The 17,376-nt window shown below is 35.7% G+C and overlaps 2 protein-coding genes across 4 annotated transcripts in view; one reads left to right on the top strand and one right to left on the bottom strand.

The window, feature by feature from the left end:
• Window positions 1–10,624, top strand: part of LOC127850974 (origin recognition complex subunit 3-like) — a 42,787-nt gene extending 32,163 nt beyond the window's left edge. Inside the window, exons 17-20 of one of the 2 annotated variants that reach the window (XM_052384373.1) lie at window positions 611–752; window positions 6,552–6,668; window positions 8,934–8,998; window positions 10,101–10,624. In XM_052384373.1, coding sequence (XP_052240333.1) covers window positions 611–752; window positions 6,552–6,668; window positions 8,934–8,998; window positions 10,101–10,206 — 430 coding nt within the window. In that variant the 3' untranslated portion in view covers window positions 10,207–10,624. Of the gene's footprint in view, window positions 1–610; window positions 753–6,551; window positions 6,669–7,591; window positions 7,622–8,933; window positions 8,999–10,100 lie in introns of those variants that run through there. The other variant, XM_052384374.1, reaches the window with a different exon arrangement.
• Window positions 10,625–11,202: 578 nt separating this feature from the next.
• On the bottom strand, window positions 11,203–15,728 carry LOC127850975 (uncharacterized). 2 transcript variants are annotated; one of them, XM_052384375.1, is made up of 4 exons: window positions 15,314–15,728; window positions 14,259–14,459; window positions 13,423–13,539; window positions 11,203–12,436 (listed from the first exon to the last, which is right to left on the bottom strand). In XM_052384375.1, exons 1-4 carry the CDS (start codon window positions 15,375–15,377, stop codon window positions 11,736–11,738), a joined length of 1,083 nt encoding a protein of 360 aa, XP_052240335.1. In that variant the 5' UTR covers window positions 15,378–15,728; the 3' UTR covers window positions 11,203–11,735. The 2 variants fall into 2 exon arrangements, with proteins under 2 accessions (XP_052240335.1, XP_052240336.1); XM_052384376.1 differs by having other exon boundaries at window positions 11,203–12,433; window positions 15,314–15,715.
• Window positions 15,729–17,376: the final 1,648 nt, after the last annotated feature.

Below are 17,376 nucleotides of genomic sequence, written 5' to 3' on the forward strand. Positions count from 1 at the left end.
CTTTTGCAATATTAAAGATAGCAACTTGATATTTGGCATGCATGTGCATCTCATGGAGCTGCACATTTTGAGTGGTGAAAGGTCAAGGTCATCCTTCAAGGTCAGAGGTCAAATATATGTGGCCCAAATCGCTTATTTTATGAATACTTTTGCAATATTGAAGATAGCAACTTGATATTTGGCATGCATGTGTATATTATGGAGCTGCACATTTTGAGTGGTGAAAGGTCAAGGTCATCCTTCACAAGGTCAAGGTCATCCTTCAAGGTCAAACATCATATAGGGGGACATTGTGTTTCACAAACACAGCTTGTTTTATCGCTTTATACATATGAAACTTTCATGAACTTTTTTTCATTTTGTGCAAATAAGCATAGTGAATGTTTAAATGTTAAAATTAACTTATCCGTACAAAATCATTACTTTTGTTTCAAAAAATGTAATTCTTAATATGTTTCGGCCATTGCCTTCATCAGTGGTATGAATGAAAAAAATGAAAAGGAAGTTTTTTTCTTGTTTTTTTTTCATATTGAATGTTATCAATTTGTTCCTTTTTAGAGATATACAGTTTTCAGTTTGTACACATTAACAAATACCCTCCTAATTCCAGAAAGCATCTGGTATGCCCGACAAAGCTGCCACTGCACGAGATATTCTACTACAACTCCACCCGACACCTGAAGCAACGTCTGAATGCGTCCCCTCGCTCTTCCCTTCAGATGGCCCTTAGCAATCCCCACTACTATTTACAGGTATATGGATTGACTTAACTTGGCTTATGGTGTTTTATAGTGTAGTGCAACCTCTGCTTTATTTACAGGGGTGCCTCAGTAGCAACATTTTGGTCACCCAAATTGGACTGTAAAATATCTTTGTTTGACAGTTTTTATTTTTAGTTGTGAGCATTATCTTCTCTGAAACTGCAGGGACCAGAGGCTTATTATTTGTTATGTAATGTCTTAAAGTGGTTCTCTTCTAAATTTGTTCTACTCATGCCACAAGAATAATCAAAGCGCTGAAGGCACTGAAGTTGTTCGCTATTGCATAATTTAAGACGCAATTCATTTTTCAAAATTAATCGCAAGTTTGAAATGAACACACGCCATTCACATTTATGAAGAGTGTGTCATAAAGCACGGGTCGAGCTTTGTGTGCTCTTTTTATCATCCTATTTATTTCATAGAGATAACTTGGACAAAATAAAAACAACATGGCCTTTTTTGAACGCTATGAAAGCATAGAAAGTATGATGAAAATGGCAGTGAGAACTGAATATTAAGACAATTTGTGCATTCACTATCATATTAAATGAATATTGTTGGAATATAGAATACCTATCTCACTAAGAATATAATTTCATGATGAAAATTCACTTTACAAAACTTTTGACTTTTGACACCATATACAAATTCAAAATATACAAGAAGATCATTTATGAAAATAAATAAATAATAAATCTGCGAGAAATACTTTTTACTCACGAATTAAGTAGTCATCAAGACCTGCACATTGTTGTTCATGCATTACTTGTAACCATAGCAGTTCACACGGTGTCAACAACTCTTACCTAGAGCAATCATGCGCTTTTTCGGCGTAGCTGTTTTACTCAGCTTTTCATTTTAAGGGGTGTTGCTGCAGTTTTGCTGATTTTTTTCCACCAAATAGAATTTATTCACAATTTATATTCAAGTACTATATACAAATACTATATGAAAAATGAAATAAAAATATAGGGTCACCGGCTTTGTTTTGATTTTATTCACCATTTTATAACATGTACTTTTTCATTTAAACTGGAAAATCTCTAATTGCCTCAAACCAATTTATAACCTATGAAATAGACAACATATAGATATGATATAAGCTGAGATACATAAAATACCATTAAATTAAACAACACAATGCCAATAAATGGAGAACACAAGTTAAATTAAAAAAAATATTTATTTTTTTTAATTTTTATGTCACCCCAAAAAACATCAATCTTTTACTATTTTTAACACCAAAATGTCAAATAGAATTCTGAAAAACTGCTATATGTTCATCTACGTGTTGTCATCATAAAACACAAATTAAAAAAGGGGGTCACCGCACTTTTAACTGAGATTTTTTGTTTTAACTATCCCTACCGTCTACGTCAAATTTTATAAAAATACATCAATAAGGCAAAACCCAAGTACCGGTACATTGATTGTAAGAAATATGCATGAACATTAGAAATTGTTTACAATCTTAACTGGGATCACAACAGCTTACCAAAAGACATTCATAAACATCAATATTTAAAAACAAACATAATACCATACAGTATCAAACTGGACCTTAATCATTAATAACTTACATGTACTTGTTCACAGATTTCGGCTTGTTTTGGAGTTTGTGATTAATTGCTTTAAATTGATAATTTTAACGACATGACTAAAAAGCTCCAGTATAAAGGACAAGACTGAAATTAAAGAAATTAAAAAATAGTAAAAAAAATAAGTTAACCCCATCTGGGCTCGAACCACTGACCATTGAATTATGAACCAACTCAGTCATTTCTGATGATACTGATAACAAAAATATTGAGTTGTGATAATAGCATCATGGATGTTGCTATAAATATATTCTCAGTTAAATAAACTGCCGCAACACCCCTTAATGACTTTTACACAACGCCAGCAGACACGCATGAATATTTTCGAATATTTCATAGGCTGATTCGAGATAAAACCTCTGAAATTTGACTACATCACTGTGTCTGTGCTCAGCGCAAAGGATGTAGCACTGTTCAGTGTAAGGAATTCCGGACTACTCTCTGAATGTTCAAACGACACAAATTGTGGCCCAGTTACAATTACGTGTTAAAATCTATTTTGCAGAATTTCAGTTTTGCTTTCAAGATGAGAAAACAATCATTACCAAAATAGTATAGTGTCACAACAAGAAGAAAATTGTTTAATTATCCAGCCACAATGTTTGCCGTACTCCTTCAGCACATCTGGAAATCGTTCCTAAATACCTGGATAGGCTGCCCTTATTTACAAGTTTGCTATTTTAAATTCAATTTTGTATCGAAAAGTATTGTGCTAAAATGTGTCATTTACAATTCGAAATTAGATTTTTAATGACCCTCGTCATGCAAAAGTGGGTTTTATTCCATATGCGCCCATCATATATATATCATCTCTCAGTCTGGTCAGAAGATACATAATGAGACCATAACAAATTGAGGGATTTTATTGCGAACAGCATAGCCTCTGACCAGACTGTGCAAATGCACATGTTGAGTTTAAGAAACGCTGGTCGAAACGCATAAGACCCATTTTCACATGACGCAACAATGAAAGTGTGATTTAAATGTGTCGAAAGAAAATTGCGTTTAAATCAAACATTAACATACGATATATTTCGATAGTGAAGAAATATACTTGTTATAAGGCATGTGAAGACACATATGATGTGCACTCCCGTAGTATATTTTTTATCTTCTTACACTTATGTGTGGTTTGACACTGACAACACACATTTCATGTGGTGAATATGCAACTTATAAGTGAAAAAAACACATAATAGTTAAACTTTTGTTTTCATTTTATTTATTTATTTAGAAAAGTCAATTGCAAACTTTATTTCAAAGTCAGCGTTTATGCCAACTACATTTTTAGCTCACCTGATTGCTCTGGTGAGCTTTTGTGACCGGTCTTTGTCAGTCGTCCGTCCATCCACGTTTGTTCGTAAACACTCTAGAGGCCACATTTATTGTCCGATCTTCATGAAACATGGTCAGAAGATTTGTCACAATGATAGCTCGATCGAGTTCAAAACTGGGTCATGCTGGGTCAAAAACTAGGTCACTAGGTCAAAAAAAAAGAAAAACCTTGTAAACACTGTAGAAGTCACATTTCATGCCCAATGTTCATGTAACTGTGTCAAAATTTTTGCCTTAATGATATGTTTGTCGAGTTCAAAAGTGGTTTTGGTCTGTTGAAAAACATGGCCGCCAGTGGGCGGGGCAGTTTTCCTTATTTGGCTATAGAGAAACCTTGTAAACACTCTAGAAGTCACCATTTTTTGCCCAATCATCATGAAAGTTGGTCAAAACATTGGTTTTATTGATATCTCAGACTAGTTCGAAATTGGTCCAGATCGGTGAAAAAACATGGCCGTCAGTGGGCGCGCTTTTTTCTCTATATGTATATAGTGAAAACATGTGAACACTCTAGAAGTCACATTTTTGGCCCAATTTTCATGAAATTAGGTCAAAATGTTTGCCTTCTTGATATGTTGGTTGAGTTCAAAAGTGGTTTTGGTCCGATGAAAACATGGCCGCCAGTGGGCGGGGCAGTTTTCCTTATTTGGCTATAGAGAAACCTTGTAAACACTCTAGAAGTCACAATTTTTCCCAATCATAATGAAAGTTGGTCAAAACATTGGTTTTATTGATATCTCGAACGAGTTTGAAAATGGTCCAGATAGGTGAAAAAACATGGCCGCCAGTGGGCGAGGCATTTTTCTCTATATGTATATAGTGAAAACATGTGAAAACTCTAGAAGTCACATGTTGGCCCAATTTTCATGAAATTCGGTCAGAACATTTTTTTCGTTGATACAAGAGTTGAGTTCGAAAATGGTTCCGGTCAGTTGTATAACATGGCTGCCGGGGGGGTGGCAGTTTTCTTATATTTATATAGTAAAAATAGCTTATGAACACTCTAGAACTCACATTATTTGCCCAATGAAACTCATCATGAAACTTGGTGAAAAGATTGGTTTTATATTTATCTCTGATGAGTTCGCAAATGGTCATGATCGGTAAAAAAAACATGGCCACCAGGGGGGTGGGGCAGTTTTCCTTATGTGACTTGAGAGAAACCTTGTGAACGCACACTTTAGAAGTCACATTTTTTGCCAAATCATCGTGGAACTTATTCAATACATTGGTTTTATTGATTTCTCTGACAAGTTTGAAAATGACTCAGATAGGTGAAACACACTTTTTAGCTCACCTGATTTCTCAGGTGAGGTTTTAGGATTGGTCTTTGTCCGCCGTCTGTAAACACTCTAGCATTCGTATTTCTCAAGCATTCTTTATCAAAGTTGATAAAAGATCTCTGTCAAGTTTGATAGTGAGCAAAATCAATGCCATAATTATTGCCCTTAGATTGTTCAAATTTTCATTATATTATACAAAATCCTTATAAACACACTAGAGGTCACAATTTTGTTTCAGATTATATGAATCTTGGTAATAATATTTATTTTTGTAAGCAAATTTTGATGTTCGTTAAGGGGGTCAACTCAAAATATAGGTAAACAGGTCAAATCTTACAAAAACAAAAACACTCCATACGCCAGTGTTTTGGTTCAATAATGATGAAACTTGACCAGGATGTTTGTCAAGACAATATCTAAGTTTGACATTTGGTAAAGATTGAATAAACCGACTCCTCTCAGGTGAGCGAAATAGGGCCATCTTGGCCCTCTTGTTAAAAGATATTTCTTGTTCTATTTAGTTGTTTTCGGTTTTAGCGATTATAAAGCATTTTTGAGGTTGTCTATAGTATACCTGTAGTAATTGGTGAACTCATGTCCAACGTTTTATAAATTGAGAACTGTGAACAAGTACAAAACAGATCATTCGTGTTATATTTAATTGTTTGTTATTTTCGGTTTTAGCGATTATGAAGAATTTTTGTTGTTGTCTATCGTATCCCTGATATTATTGTTGAACTCATGTTCAATGTTTTATAAATCGAGAATATAAACAAGCGTAATCTTATACAATTGCGTTGTTTTCCCGAATCTATTAATAGCCTCAGATTAACAAGCGTAACCTTATACTATTACGTTGTTATCACCCATGCAATTGGACTCTCCCTTGTTTATCAGCAGCCGCATCTATTAATAGCCTCAGATTATGAATGGGCTGAGCAAAAATACTATGTCATGAAGACGTAGCAGAAAATGGACTATTTTAATCATTCATAAACAATCTTAATCATTCATAAACAATCTCTTCCACGACATGTATAATACAATCATTGTTTATTGATTACTTTCTATATAAGCTCCGTTCAAAACTATTACATTTAGCACGATATTTATATAATGTTTCCATTTGTGAATGAATATAGTTGGAGAACTCAAAGCTATTGCATAAATTATACAACTCTTTCTCGCGCGGATGTGGCAGGTAGTAGGCTCTCAGTAGACAAGCCGAACCGACTTGAAATTTTTAGTAACAACATTAGCTGGTCGCGTAAAATTTGACCGGCCCCAGGGGTCAAATTATTTGCATAGACTTGTTTAGTAAAAACTGATTAACTAGTAAACTCTAGTGCATGTGTGTTAAGAGTTCAGCCTGTGCAGTCTGCATGTGCTATTACGGACAACACTTAACATACATGCATTAACCCCAGCTGTGCAGTCTGCATGGGCTATTACGAACAACACTTGACATACATGCATTAACCCCAGCTGTGCAGTCTGCATGGGCTATTACGGACAACACTTAACATACATGCATTAACCCCAGGTTTCCCAAAAGACTGCATTACTATTTTCAGTGCCAGTGTTGTTCTCTTGAGAAGAGTGCCCTGTCAGGTACCATGCCAGACACCTGCATTGTCTACAAGCTGCACCTGGAGTGTGGCCAGCTCATCAACCTGTATGACTGGATGCAGGTATTTATCAAGCTGTATGACTGGATGCAGGTTTTTATCAAGCTGTATGACTGGATGCAGGTATTTATCAAGCTGTATGACTGGATGCAGGTATTTATCAACCTGTATGACTGGATGCAGGTATTTATCAACCTGTATGACTGGATGCAGGTATTTATCAACCTGTATGACTGGATGCAGGTATTTATCAATCTGTATGACTGGATGCAGGTATTTATCAACCTGTATGACTGGATGCAGGTATTTTTCAACCTGTATGACTGGATGCAGGTATTTATCAACCTGTATGACTGGATGCAGGTATTTATCAACTTGTATGACTGGATGCAGGTATTTATAATCCTGTGCGACTGGATGCAGGTATTTATAAACCTGTACGACTGGATGCAGGTATTTATCAACCTGTATGACTGGAGGCAGGTATTTATCAACCTGTTCGACTTGAGGCAGGTATTTATCACTGTGTATGACTGGATGCAGGTATTTGTAAACTTGTATGACTGAATGCAGGTATTTATAAACCTGTACGACTGGATGCAGGTATGTACGATATGTATGTATTGTATGTATGCAGATTTTTATCAACTGGTATGACTGGATGCAGGTATCTATCAACCTATATGACTGGATGCATTTATTGTCCCCTACCAGTGAAACCGGAGGGGACTTATGGTTTGCACTCCGTCTGTCAGTCTGTCTGTGTCAGTCAGTCAGTCCGTCATAAAACTTGAAACATAGATATATGGCAATATGTAGATTATGCACGTCATTTCATTCGTCATTTCATTTTGTGCCTAAGTCAAAATTTCTGGTTGCTATGGCAACAACAAAAAAAAAATATACTCACAATGGTGGAGTTTCACCAGTAGGGGACCATATTGCTTGGCAATCTCTTGTTAATCAACCTGTGTTATTGGATGCAGGTATTAATCAACCTGTAAGACTGGATGCAGGTAATTACCAGCTTGTATGATTGAATGCAGGTAAATATGATTTTATCCTATTACCAGATGAAAATCGATATTAAAACAATGATCGTATAAACTTTAGCTTTATACTATCGCTATTTTTAGATCAGGTTTAGATTTTTCCAAAAATTGGAGAATCTGTTTTTGTCAACTACGGAAAGATAAAATCGTCAAAAAATGTGATATACAATTATTAATGGAAAATAGGGAGGAGATAATAGGAAAAATAAAATATTATGTGAGTTTTGGATAAAGATCAAGTTTATCATGCTCGGCTCGAACCATGTCAGCGCTCGGCAAGCCTCACGCTACATCGGTTCTAAGCCTCGCATGATAAACTTGATCTTTATCCAAAACTTACATAATATTCTCTATATATATGACTGGATTCAGGTATTAATCAACCTGTATGACTGGATGCTGGTATTTATCAACTTGTATGACTGAATGCTGGTATTTATCAACATATATGACTGGCTTCAGGTATTTATCTGTGTGATTGGATGCAGGTATTAATCAACCTGTATGACTTGATGCAGGTATTTATGAATATGTATGGATGGACGCAGATTTGTATCAATCTGTATGACTTGATGCAGGTATTTATCAACCTTTATAACTGATTGATGGTACATGTTCACAAAGAGGGTATTCACAAAACATTCAAAAAGAATTGTTGTAATTAGCTTCACTCTGGGAAAACTGGGCTTAATGCACGTGCGGAAGTGGGCACAGGCTTATCAGATACAAAACTTTCTGCCTACACTGAATTTTCGTTTAGAGGAGACTCTTTATACGAAAAACTACTGTGAAAGCAGAAAGTGTGGTCCCTATGCAGACTGCACAGGCTGATCTGGGACAACTCTTTGCATATGCACTAAGCCCAGTTTTCCCGCAATGAGGCTCTTATTATTTTCACTTATGTGTATAGATTGTAATATGTTGTGTTTATTTGCTTGTTTTTCTTATTTTTCTGTGTGTGATATTAAGCAATAAATATGTAACATTTAAGGGATTTCAAAATATTGTTTTGTTTTTAAATGCTAAGAAGTAATTTCTGAAATTCAAAATATTGATAGTACATGTATTCATAATACAGTTTTTTGTCAATCAAATGTGTGCATGTACAGTTTAATTGGTTGATAGTTAATATTATTGTTTTTTCATCATAGATGTAGCTATTTTACTAACGCATTTAATCAAGTTATGCCAAACCTTTGCCTTTATACAGTTTCGATTTACTCACATGCAAAAATTTTCCTTATGTGACTTTTGATTGAGTAATCATTGTTTGCAGGCCTTTCTCACAGTTGTTCAACCAGAGGAGGAGGTGGATGTAAAAGAGCCCAACTACAAAATGCAGTATCCTTGACTTCCTCTCGGAAAAGATTTTTATGCTTTCACGAAATCAAGCTTTCGTGGTTGCTATAGTCTTAGACCACTATTGCCGTGGTGCACATATCTAGTCAATGTGGCTCTTTTATTTTACTAGTTTGGCTCAAATGTACAGTAGCTTTGATTGAATGAGGTAATGTTGCCTGACTATAGAATAAACATGTGTGTATAAGCTCATTTAATATCACATAGTTTTTTGTTTCTACATAATCAAATTCATATCCTCACAAAAGACCCAACAATTTAAATTATAAAATAGATTATACAATTATATAAGTATAATGAAATATATTATTTGTTTACATATATTTATTTTAAATGACTTCAAGGTTGAAAGATGTTTGTGTACAGCTTCATTCAATCTGCATTTGAAAACTCAACTATTATGCTTAAACAGTTACTACATCTAAACCAATGGTTGAACAATTCTTGATTCTTTGCAAAGCATTGAACTAGTCTTTACTATTGATAAACCTATGTTTTGACAATCATTGTCTCTTAATAACCTATGGTTGGGTAATTCTTTACTCTTAACATATGTATGGGCATTCTTTACTCCTAACCAATGCTTTGAGAGTTCTTTACCTGCCCTTTCATAATTCTATACTTTTAACATTTGCATTGACAAGTCTATACATTTTACCTTTGCTTTTACAGTTCTTTGCTCCTAAACTATGCTTTTACAATTCTCTACTCTTTACCTACGCTTGAAAAATTCTTGACTCTGCAGTCTTAAACTGTACTTGGACAATTCTTTACTATTTGCCTATGCTTTGTCAATTCTTGTCTCCAAACCTATCCATAAACACTTCTTGACTATTTACTAATTGATGGACAATGCTTGAGTCTTAATATATGCAAGGACAATATTGCTATTTACAAATATTTAGACAAGTCTTTACTCTACCTGTGCTTAGACTCCAAATCTATGCTTGCATAGACTGGTAACAGTTAGATACTCTTAACCTTTGCTTCAACGGTTACAGTTAGATACTCTTAACCTTTGCTTCAACGGTTAGATTCTCTTGAACTTTACTTTGACAGTTATTTGCCCTTAAACAATTCTCAGAGCTCGGTTCATTCAAGCAGTATCACAGCTTCAGTTTCTTGGTTTTGTGAAACCAACCAAGCGGAAAACTGACCATGTAGCAAGACTGACGTGGGGGGGTTGCTAGGACTGTTGAACTGTTGCTAAGGAGGGATTGGGATGCTAGAGAAAGAATGAAATATTGACACCAGCCTACAAGAATTAGACCTTATAACAAGGCTTAAGCTTGGATGGTTGCTTAAAATATTGGGGTTGCTAGAGACATTGAACAAAACAGAAATCAGCAAACAGAACTTAGACTGTATACACAAAGAAGCTATTAAATGGTTGCTGTGAATGATTGAGCTAGCCTGCTAGAGAAAATTAGGTTCAGCTAAAGTTGGTAACAATATTCCATTGGAAAACAGATCAGAGAACAATCCTGTTAGATATGGATAAGAATAGTGCTTATTTTGCCATGTGCTTGCAATTAATCTGATTTTCCTTAGTATGACAGTGTTTAATGTATTTTGCTATACTTGTATAATTAAACTTTGTGAACCTGACTTAATTATAGACATTAATTTATTGTTTAAAAAAAGCTTCATTACAAACAATACCTAATATGCACTTTTGTTAAATGAATTTACCTGTAAATAGACAATATGAAAAATTAATGTTTTAAACATCACTATATGTTTTGTACATATTTACAAATATGTTTTGACTTCAGAAAGTACAATTAGGTACTGGTAATGGGTATTTTATTAAAGAAACAAATAAAATAATAAGTTTTATTTATGCAAATGGATTTATTTGTAAACAATTCTTATGGTTTAAACTGGAAATCAATTGATAACCAGTAATCATTTCAAAATTCAAGGAGAAAATAATCAGCATTAAAACTGTGTCAACGTATAAATAACATCGTAATTATCTAGCTTCATAAAGTACAGGCAGGTGGGACAGTGTAAATAGATAAGTTCAAGAGCACTAGATATTGAAAAGTATTTGCTATTTGAACTTATATCACCATAGTAACAACTAATGATATCAGCTGTGCTGTTAGTTGTATCATGTGTTCCAAATGAATTCTTCACAAAATGAAACTGACTTCGAAAAAAATGTGTAAAATATGTACAAATAAACTTCAAAAAAGTTTTATTCAAGATAATAAATAAATCACAGAAAATAATTGTCAGAAAGTCTGTTTTCAGTGTTCTGAGTCTGAATTCTGGATGATCCTGCTAATAATAACGCTTTAAAATCCACACAATGAATTGTGAATACTCTTTCTACATGTGTATATCTTACTACATCTATTTTCAGTCTTAGAAGAGTGCACAAATTTCTTAGCATCGTTCAGAAGTTAAACACTCATTATAATTCTCTATTGTGACTTTCTTAGAAACACTCATTTTGTTCAGTTTAAATGTTCCAAGTTTGTTCAAAATACATCTATGTTGTGAAAAAAACTTGTATGACGAAATTAAGAGGTATGAAGTTGCTGAAATGCATAGTTATTATTTCAATAAAACGTGCAACATTGATACTTCAAATCAAGCTTGTATTTTCACTGCTCATGTTTCCATGTCAGTCTGTCGGTCGTCGGTCTGTCTGCCCGTCTGTCGCTCGGCTGGTTGGTCCGTCTGTCTGTCGGTCTGTCTGATCACAATCTTAGATAAGTTCCAGATAATCGTGCACTTTTTCTTCTTTTGTTTCCAGCCCCTCTTTTTTAGGGGTCTCACTTGACACTGATAGGGTACGCAAAGGCGTACAAGTATCCACGGGAGGTCTCGGGGGTGGTATTGGGGGCACCTCTGTGTAGACTGGGTCCAACATCTCGCTGCTCCATAGGGGCTGTGCGGACTGGTTTGAATTTTGTCTGTAGGCCTTCTGGACAAAGTACAATTCGTCTTTGTTTCGACGTAGTTTGTTAAGTGTTTTGCGCCACGAATAAAAGAAAAAGGTTGTGAAAACACTAATTATGCCCATAAGCCCAAACAATAGGAAGCTCAGTTTATTAACCTCAAAGTCATTGTTAGATTGTTGTGTTAGATGCTCTTGTGCTTTTATTTCTTGTTCTTCTTGGTGGTAATTTGTTGGTGTTGGCATTGGTGTTGAAAGACTTAATGTGGATGTCCTTTCAATGTTCATTGGAAAACCGTCATCTTGTTTTGGATGGGTCCATTTTATTGTTGGTTGAAACTGTATGGACGCACTTTTGGTTGTTTCTGTGTGTTGTTGTGTTAAAACTGGAGTAGGGCTTGACTCTACAGTCTTTGGTATTGTGGTTGTCTTCAATGTGGTAACTGTTGTCAGTTTCGTAGGAGTTGTTGTTGTTGACAATCGTGTTGTTGCCGTAGATGGTGTGGCTACTGGGGTAGAGGTCATAAAGAGCATTTAATGTAAGGTTATACATGTATCATCTTTAACGTATAACAACATCTGGGAACATAGGAAAGAGATAACAATAATATATGGTACCCAACAATAATATGGGCTATGTTTTTATTTTAGTAACATTCTTTAAATTAAACATCTAGGGACTTGATAAAAAACGAGAAAAGGTACTGCTGTCTGGAAATCGCAATTAATGCATGTGCACAAAGTATCCTCCCAGGTTAGTCTGGTGTTTTTTGTTTATCTTCAACCCATATTTTAATCACTTATATAAATGTCAAGTATGCAATACCAAAGCAATTCAAAGATAATATTTGAATGTTAATCTACTGTTGACTCTAATCATGTGATGTAAACAAAGCAGCTGCTACCCGAGTGTTTATATCTGTCTGAAAGAATGCAGGTTTTTTCAGACTAGTGATTTTCTTCCTTATAACTTATTTTATCTTTACCACTGATTCCTGCTTAATGGGAGGAAGTGGGAGTTCTTTCATTACAACAATTATAAAACCTCCCCATTTCCACAGTTGAACAGATAAACCCAACCCACTGAAGAGGCGGTAGGTCCTACCACACAATCATGTTTACAGTTGGTCAATTCTAAACGAAAATCTAGTTGAGGCTGAAAGTGGTGACCCAGACTAATCTGGGACAATACTTAACTCTTTCAGTGCTGGAACCGAATTTTGAAGGCCTATTCATACAGTTTGGATCCAGATGAGACGCCACAAAATGTGGCGTCTCATCAGGATCCAAACTGTTTGCTATTCTGATAGTATTCTTTGAAAAAAATCGAAGAAAATGCTAATTTTAGAAATTCAGCAGACGACATTTTAGCAGACGACAAATTTCCCAGCATGCAAAGGGTAAACTCACAAGTCCGATTACCAGAGGCAGAGCGCGACTTAAATAGAATAGAGGTGCACATTACTCTAATAGTCTATTATAACAAAACTTGAACCTTGTGTATCGACGGATTGCTTTTGTGTTGTACAGGCGCACTTGACAGCCATCTGTTCATAGTATGTTTCACAGTTGGGCGGGCATTGACCATAGTTGAAGCCTCCGTTGTATAGATCTGGATATGAAGGAACTTGGAATGTAACTTCGTATCTACTACAAGATCATAAGTTTTTTTATCGCAATGTGATATGTTGATATGGTTTTGAATGAGAATGATTGTATGTGGTTGCAGACATAAACGTTATAAATAAGGATGGGAATGAATACTGAAATGACATAAGGATATATTTGTATGCCCCCGAATGAGGGCATTATAGTGATCGAACTGTCCGTCTGTATTTCCGTCACACTTTGCGTTTATGTTTCAAAAAATGCTCATAACTTCTATGTCGCTTCAGATGTAACCTTTATATTTTGTATGCATGTGTATATGGGCAAGGCCTTTCCATACAAACACAAATTTTGGCCCCTTTGGCCTTGAACTAAAGGTTCGCGTTTAGGTTTCGAAGTCTGCGTTTAGGTTTCGGAAATGCTCATAACTTCGATGTCGCTTTAAAAATAAATCGTTATGAACATTGAAAAGGACTTTGCGTATGTCTATTATTATGTGTGTCAAAGACTTTGTCACAATACGATATCATTCTCACTAAAGTGATACTTAACTTTCCCTAAAACGCAACTAAAAACATGTCGGGTATTAACAATAGCTCTTAAATCCTTGCCTACGATATCAGGGAAACACACAAAAAGAAACATTTACTTTAGGGGTTCTACCTATAAATATGTCAATAAACAACGCAACACTGAAAACATTTCGTTATTTTACAATCTTACTAGACATGGGTGGTATCATATTTGGCGCCATATTTCCCCCTGTTCCCCCTACTGCTGCAGGCGTGCACGATGGGTTGCAGATGTAACATCCGGGCGTTTTGTCGTCAGGCACGAGGCAAGCGCTCTGGCAAGGGGTATACGGGCAGTTCGGTTTCATCATATTCTGGTTCATGATCGCGAGGTCTACAGCACTTCCGCTTGCTGAAGTTATTATAAAATACTGTTCATCTGACAAGCGCTGTCTGTAGTTTTCTTATGGAAATTATTTTTTGCCGATGTTTATAACAAAAACGTTGCATGCAATTCTGGAAATATCCGCGGTTATAAGTACAAAATAATTGTTCATTCCACACTGAAACCGCATGCTATAAACATTTAATTTACTAATTTAGTTATAACGCTGCGCATCCACATAGACAGTCGTCATAATTATTTGAGTCGCGTTCTGAGAAAACTGGGCATAATGCATGTGCGTAAAGTGTCGTCCCAGATGAGCCTGTGCAGTCCGCACAGGCTAATCAAGGACGACACTTTCCGCTTAAATTGGAGTTTTGCCAAGAAGATACTTCATTTAAACGAAAAATGTCATAAAAGCGGAAAGTGTCGTCCCTGATTAGCCTGTGCGGACTGCAGAGGCTAATCTGGGACGACACTTTACGCACATGCATTATGCCCAGTTTTCTCAGAACACGACACATTTATAAGAATTACGTCGTATATTGTCTGTTCCAGTGACGTTTTATTTTGTATTGTTATTTTCGCTTATTATTATTCTTCATATTTTCATTACATAATACGATAGTGGAGAAAATTGTAGGCTAATTAGTAAGTTGTGTAGCCTTACCCTTAGATCCCTCGGGGACATACAATCAAATTAATTGCATTCCATTATTTTGACCTTTTTCATTTTTAAATGATGATTAAATTCATAGGAGCCTTAATAAGCGTATTTCTTTTGCACAGATGAGTGGTTATACATTTAACACTTTACATAAAAACACAAATATGCATGCAATTAATTATGAAAATGCAGTAGGCCCTTAATCTCTACTCACGACCACTCTGACAACATCCTTCCGAAACTAATCCGAACAATATCCAGAGTAGGCCTAACACCATTTCAAAATATATGTTATTCTATAATTCGTGCATATATTGCGCTAGTGTCAAATCATGATTTCATTTCCAAAGCAACATAAATTTTCCTGCACTTTTTGAACTATTCGCTACTCGGTTCTTATGCGCGTGCCACTAAGAACGGGAACTCTACGGCGTAGCAAAAATTGTCTGTGTATATTGGGGTTGAGTACAACTACGGTGCAAACCAGGACCCGATTGTTAAATTCTGGGTTTAATGTGACCTTGGTTTTAAAGTTGCTTAAATTTAATCATAGGTTGAAGAAGTGGATTTATGATGTTGCTATATTTTTGTTTACGTAACCCAGCACACATCCACATTAATTAAACCCCGGTCAGATTTTTTGTAGAGTCACTGCATAAAGCTTTCCAGGCTGCATATCATTTTATTTTACCAACTGATTTATTCCGTCTGATTACCGGTAGTTATCCAACGTGGATAATTTTAAACTGTGGTTATTTTTATCTAATGAGTTAACCTTACCCGGGCTTTTAATGGTCCGTATTTAACGAACTGTTCTTCGAAATAAAGAATATAAGTAGACATCCCCAAAGATAAAATAATAGTTTGCAAATAAGCTTTATACCGTGATACTAACGATACCAAAAATAATACGTTATAAATATAAAAGAGTAGCGCACTAAAACAACACGGACTTAATGCATGTGCGAAAAGCACGGCCCCATTTTACCATTAGCATCAACAACAAATATATATATATATAGCGGAGAGTGTCGCCCCTGATTTTCATGTGCGGATAGCATAGATTGATCTGGGACGACACTTTATGAACACGCTTTAAGTTCGGTTATACCAAAACATTGCTAATGTAAATAAATGCCATAGTTTAAGATTTCCATGAAGGAATCGAAATTACAGTGTTTCTTCGAATAAACCGGGTGTCAGGGTGTTTGTTATTCCCTGTCGAAAGTGCGCTTGTTGGTTGAGTAAGCTTTTGACAGTCAAATGTTATGATTGAAGACTGCTAAACTATGAAGTCCATTGAAAACCAAACAGATCGCATGGTTAAAACTGACACTTGTATCTAATAGATTAATGTTGTCTTTGCTAACAAAGCATCCCTGTACATCTTTCGTGTGAGGACAGTTCAATTTTACAGAATGTCCACTGTTGAATCGTATATTGCAACGGCCGCACATCGTATCATTATTATTATTTTTGAACTGAAATTGGCTACGCGCTGTACAACCCATTCTGATGATAATTCCAAATTTTGACCACCGATACTGAGTTGTTTGAACTAACATTGTTACTTCGCCGCTGATAATGAATTGATATTATTTAGAAAAACAATTGGGTATCTCTTGAGCGGTCGACTTGATGTTTTTGGTCCGGTATCTATTTCGTGTCGTCGTTATGTCTGCCTATCGCGTGCCGGTATTACTGTTATATCCCAATAGGGTCCACTTGATCTCTGGCCCTTTTGTCTTTATGGAAGACTCATTTTAGTAGAAGAAAGTACGAACTTTGAGGGAGATATCGAGCGCGTGTGTTAGCTTTGTTGTGATTCAACTTTCTGCCTGCGAGCGCATGGCTGACAATCCGGGGAATGTGAAGTCGATAACCACCCTGCCACTTAAAATGTGCAGGGATTTGTCATGAAACTGATAATTTATACGTCCATTCCGACCTAAGCTCTGTTTAAAGTTTCAATATGGCGGCTGTCATTTACTGAAATGAGTAAGTACGCGTGCACTAAGTGCTGGCAAAGTTTAACGGCTTATTTCATTCACTTTGTTCAGAAAGTGAGTGAGCAGCTAATCTTACGACAGACTTAAGACTACTGCAGTAGAGGTAAAATATTACCAATAACATGCCATGAACGTTCTGGTTCTGGGGCATCCGAGTTCAGCATGACGTGATAAGCTCAGTTAATTGATTACGTACTTGTCGATTTACACTGATATTTTTAACGATAAAAGTTTGATCGAGCAGTTTGATCAATATTATTTGATCAAT

The sequence above is a fragment of the Dreissena polymorpha genome, chromosome 11 (assembly GCF_020536995.1).
Source record: "Dreissena polymorpha isolate Duluth1 chromosome 11, UMN_Dpol_1.0, whole genome shotgun sequence".
NCBI lineage: Eukaryota > Metazoa > Mollusca > Bivalvia > Myida > Dreissenidae > Dreissena > Dreissena polymorpha.

Excerpts from the sequence above, each read along its gene's own strand:
- LOC127850975 (XM_052384375.1), bottom strand. The coding sequence starts at position 15,377 with ATGGTGTTAGGCCTACTCTGGATATTGTTCGGATTAGTTTCGGAAGGA. Across the intron at positions 13,540-14,258 it reads TATGATACCACCCATGTCTA|ATCTATACAACGGAGGCTTC; the intron begins GTAAGATTGTAA and ends CTTCATATCCAG. Across the intron at positions 12,437-13,422 it reads GCAATCCGTCGATACACAAG|TAGCCACACCATCTACGGCA; the intron begins GTTCAAGTTTTG and ends CCTCTACCCCAG.